Source organism: Octopus bimaculoides, chromosome 25 (assembly GCF_001194135.2).
Source record: "Octopus bimaculoides isolate UCB-OBI-ISO-001 chromosome 25, ASM119413v2, whole genome shotgun sequence".
Lineage (NCBI taxonomy): Eukaryota > Metazoa > Mollusca > Cephalopoda > Octopoda > Octopodidae > Octopus > Octopus bimaculoides.
Window position 1 is genome coordinate 56,599 of NC_069005.1, and position 5,364 is coordinate 61,962.

General features: G+C 38.9%; 1 protein-coding gene across 3 annotated transcripts in view; it reads right to left on the reverse strand.

Moving 5' to 3' along the window:
• Positions 1-575: 575 nt before the first annotated feature.
• Positions 576-5,364, reverse strand: part of LOC106871701 (G-protein coupled receptor dmsr-1) — a 159,976-nt gene continuing 155,187 nt past the window's right edge. For all 3 annotated transcript variants that reach the window (XM_052976691.1, XM_052976690.1, XM_052976692.1), the window contains one exon: positions 576-2,367. In XM_052976691.1, the coding sequence (XP_052832651.1) occupies positions 1,272-2,348 (1,077 nt within the window). In that variant the 5' untranslated portion in view covers positions 2,349-2,367 and the 3' untranslated portion in view covers positions 576-1,271. The remainder of the gene's footprint in view (positions 2,368-5,364) is intronic.

A 5,364-nucleotide genomic window follows, 5' to 3' on the forward strand; every position in this document is an offset into this window, starting at 1 on the left:
ATATATATATATATATATATATATATATACACACACATACATACATACGACAAGCTTCTTTCAGTTTCCGTCTACCAAATCCACTCACAAGGCGTTGGTCGGTCTGAAGCTGTAGTAGAAAACACTTGCTCAAGGTGTCACGGAGTGGGACTGAACCCGGAACCATGTGGTTGGTAAGCAAAACTTCTTACAACACAGCCTGCGCCTATATATGATTATATATATGTGTGTGTATTTATGTATGCGTATATGTGTATGAACGAATGTTTTTGTACCGCGGAATCTATAAGTATTTGCTCACCTATGAATTCCACCTTAATTAAGATATGATAAACCGAAGCGATCAGCACGAAATCAGTAAAAGCACAGTAAAAGTTAATGTGTTATCCAAATATCCAAGTCAATCGAAACCCAAGGCGAGGTTATTTTGGGTATGTATATATGAGTATATATGAGTATATATGAGTATATTTCTGTGTGTGTGTATGCTACGTATTTTATCTGTTCATTATGTATCATTTTTCTTTTTGCGTCATTTTATCATTGTTTAAAATTATAAGTAGAGACACACGTAGTCATGTAGGTCTATATATCTTATGATTTTTACTATTACTCTTTTGTTTTTGGTTGTACTTCTTACAATGGCATCTAAACAGTAAATAACAATGAACAAGTGCAATCATTAATACCTGCCCTGACGAAGTTCTGAGAAGCAGCAGGAATGGAAGAGCTCACCTGTAGGAGAAATACTCCAATAATAATAATAACAACGACAATAATAATAATAACAACGACAATAATAATGATAATGCACACACACACACACACACACACACATATATCTTCATTAGTATTTGTGTAAATACGTATGTGTTTATATGTCTATGTGCATCTGTCTGTGTGTGCGTGTCTCGTATTTATGTATAGCCTGCCTTTGGCTGGATGGTTGGAGTGTTTCTATTTTTCACATTTGCAATCAAATATTAAATAGCTTTTCAAACTTCAACTGCAAGTAACGGAAGCTATAATAATGGATTAAAAGCAACAACAGTAGCAGCATTGATAATGGCAGAAAGATAGTAGTAGTTGTTGTAGTAATAGCAGTTTGTAGCAGCAGCAGCAGTAGCAGTAGTAGTAGTAGTAATAGTAGAAATAGTAGTTGTAGCAGTAGTAGAAATAGTAGTTGTAGCAGCAGTAGTAGTAGTCAGAGAATTAATAATTTCTCATTGGTAGAAAAATAACAACGACATCTTAAAAGTGATAAATAATTATCAAAGCATAGATGTTGTTGTTGTTTTACCAATGTCATCGTTATTGTAAGAATATCTAAAGCAAGTTTTCAGTGAAGTTCGGACCATTTCCACGAAATGGTTCCGGAAGTGCTGACTCATGGTGCAGTAAAACAGGAAATTGATTGCGTTATTAATTAGCGCAATAATATCCATGACATCACCGAGTAATAAGTAAATTTTGAAGAAAAAGCCATCGATAATACTACTCAAAACTATGAAGATTCCTTGTGGAAGTTCTGTTATCAGAAATAAAACGATGATGGCCAGCAACATGCGCGTTGTCCGAGAGTGTTGGCGCACTCTTTGTTCCACCGACGAACTGCGGAGTATTTTTGTGCGCTGCTTGGTCTCTCGTAGCGTATGTAGTAAAAGTCCACCGAAAATGGTTATAAGAACGCACGGGAGCAATTTACCAATAACGGCATAGGACCAGAAAGCAATCACAGCAAAAAGTAGTGGGTCAGGGCGACCGATACCCATATCTTTGAGGCCATATATACTCTCGTTGTTTTCGGTGGTCGTTGATAGGACGACGCGGTTAGTGAGATAATGTGGTATTGTAAAAACTGTAGCCACAGCATATATGAGGCATACTATCAACGCCGTCGTCTGTACATTGGGAATCCGTTCGCCCTTTCCCTTTGAAATGATGAAAAAGTATCGAAGCATTGCAAGAAATACAGCCAACCAAATTGATATCGTATGCGTAGTCATTGTGATATCGATGTGAAAAACGAAGAACAACACCCAGCCGTATGAATATTTCTCTGGGGTTCTACTCAGACCGTGCCTGATGTAGAAATGTATTGCAAAAGGGACATAGGACGTCATGGTAAGGATGTCGGAAATTGCGATTCCCGTAAGGATGCAGTTGATTGAAGTGCGCATGCTCTTGTCAGTCAGTATGATGATATTGACGATGTTGGTTACTATGCCGAATGTGCAAACTACTAAGCTGAGGTAACCATGGATGTACCAGTAGCGGAGAGCAAATCGGTTCAGTAAACTTTCTTCGTCGCTGCCACTCTCATCTTCGCTCAAGGAAATGTTAAGCATCTTTACAATTTGGTCAGATCTGGAAAAGTTAAAGAAATAGAAAAGAAGAAAATTAGTAAATTTTGCATAACTAACAATATCCTCTCCTTCAAATTCACAACCCCCGCTCCCCAACTTTTCTGCTCCTTTTTACATGCAAACATAGATTCAAACATACTTTTCCTCTAAGTATTATTCTCTGGTATGCCATCCCCTTTTTTCTCTTCCCCGCTACCGAACTTTATATATCTCTCCTCTTCTTTTTGTCAATTTCTCTCTCTATCCCTCCCCCTTCCCTCTCCCTTTCTCCACACTTTCTTCACCCTAATTTAGCCAACGACTTCTACTACTCTACATTTGCAGATTCAGCAAGATTTATGTTTTAGGCAGACTAGAAATTTTCCAAGAATGAAAGCCTAACCCTGTTGTGACTGGTCTTGCTGAAAGCGAAAAGTCGCTGCTGTAGGTCCAATACAAGTTGGTGCCAGTGTGGTCACGGATAAAGCTCTTAGTAACAGATACCATATGTCACTTCTCTTTCCCGACTCTCTACTAGTTCAGCCAATCCAACGCCGAAAGAAAGAAGGGTAAATTTCACCCCGGTGGTATTTGAACTCCAGAACAAGACGACTGGATGCGGATGTTTTTGGGCGCTTTCGATTTGGCATGACTGACTGGACATTCAGTCTGTTTCGGCTACGGTACATTTTGGCAGGGGAAACAAGCACACACACAAATACACACACACAACACACACACACACACACACACACACACATACACACACACAAAACTAGCACTCCGTCGGTGTTTCGACGATGTTTCAGTTGATCTGATCAACAAAGCAGCTTCTTCGTGAAATTGACTTGCAAGTAGCTGAGCACTCCACACAAACGCTGACCCAGAATAAAATTCACTGTGAGACTCAGAGTGACACAGTATGTGACAAGGCTGACCTTTTAAATTACAGGTGCAACACATTTTTGCCAGCTGAGTGGACTGGAGCATCGTGAAATAGAGTGTCTTGTTCAAGGACACAACGCGCCGCCTGGAATCGAACTCATAATCTTAACAACTAAGCTACGCACATTCACACACACATACACACACGCACGTACAGACTCACACACACACACTCATATATACTTTCATTCACACATCAACGCCAAAAAGGCTACGACAAAACATCTCGTAGTTTTAAACTGTAACGGCAGATTTTCGGAACAGTTACAGCAAGATATTAACATCCAACAGCTCTACTGACGCAGATACTTCACCACTAAGGACATATAAGAGGGGGCTGAAAGCTGTCGATAACCACGACACCATTTACTACTGTCATTTAGAAAGATTGTTTTGAAGAGAGCGTGAGCAACATGGGTGCTCGCACACAACAGGTTGAAAGAAATCTATCAGTAAATGAACTCATCTGTCTTCTTCAGTTTGATGCCTTTTTTTTTAATTAAAAGAAAACCTGATGCCTTTCTTTCCTGTCAAGCCCATTATTGTATGAGAGGCCACTGACTTCAAATGTGTAATGTTTCAGTTACTTTAGAGAGTCAGATATATACAACGATTCACGCACACACATATATGTATGTATATTTATATATATATGTATGTAAGTATATATATATATATGTGTTTATGTGTATATATATATATATATATATATATATATATATACATACATGTACACATATATGTATAAATAATTAGATATATAGATCTATAGATAGGTACATCCACAGACAAATAGACAGATAGATAGAGAGTAAGATAGACAGATAAATAGATAGAGAGAGAAAGAGAGAGAGAGAGATAGAGAGAGAGAGAGAGAGAGAGAGAGAGAGAGAGAGAGAGAGAGAGAGAGAGAGAGAGAGAGAGAGAGAGAGAGAGAGTGGATATAGGATACAAAGATGGATTAAAAGATTTAGGGAGATGAGGTAAATGAGGATTGTGATACAGACGTGTAGTTGCCCAGGAAACGTATAAACATGCTGATTAATAGGAAGGCGTATAAGCAAATTATTGCATTGACCAAAGTTCTGTGAGGCAGGAGTCTGCCAAACTGATCAAATCTATTTATCGTGTCTAAAGCTGGCTTTTACCACTAAGGTGCAACGTGGGCGGCAATACAGTTTTCTCAAACATGTTATAACATTTTCATTATGGAAGCTGTTGCTGCGCTGTCAAATATTATCTATTTTATTGAATATTATGCAGCCTGTCAGTAGTTCAATTGAGTTCTACTTATCTCCCTCACTTACTTGAGAAGGTTGGATTATTCTCCGCTGACATACTACGACGAAGTCTCCAAGATTATGCTGCAGATAAGCTAGAGATTTTTATTTATTTACGGCCTCAACATTTTTCTCATACCTTTTTGCGCTTTAGTCTATTCTCTACTATTTATTTGTTTCTCTCCATGAAATTCAATTGAACTCAGTTTTTGTCTTAAATTCATACTTATTCATTCTAAGCTTAGCCATCTTTCCTTGTACAAAGGCTTCCTAAATTCATGCTACTTATCTATTCTATTTACCTAGGTTCCATTGCTCTTTTAAAAATTACGATTTATGCATTGTTGTCTCTCAAATATTTAGAATCTACGATTAAGAAGTCTATCTCCTGGCTGGTGGGTGGTACACACGCCCTCCCACCTCCTCCACCGGAAGTTCATTCCTCTGTCATCCCACCCCCTCCACCGGAAGTTCATTCCTCTGTCATCCCGGAGTCATCTAGTAGCCTCGGTCATCCCCTCCCCTACCTTTGGGTAGCGCATAAAGTTCGAGTAATGTTTGCAGGTTGTAGGTACTGTTTTGCTTATGAATTCTGCCAATTGCAAGCTTTCTTTTCAGGTACACAACACTGCTTTTCCCCTTCCCAGGCTACAGGCCCACACCCCCAACACCCATACTGTTAGGATTGGCACTCTCAACGTCGGCACGCTGAAAGGTAGATCTGGTGAAATTGTTGAGATGCCAAAGCGAACTTACCGATCCTTGCACAAAGTAAGGAATTGAGAAATATCATT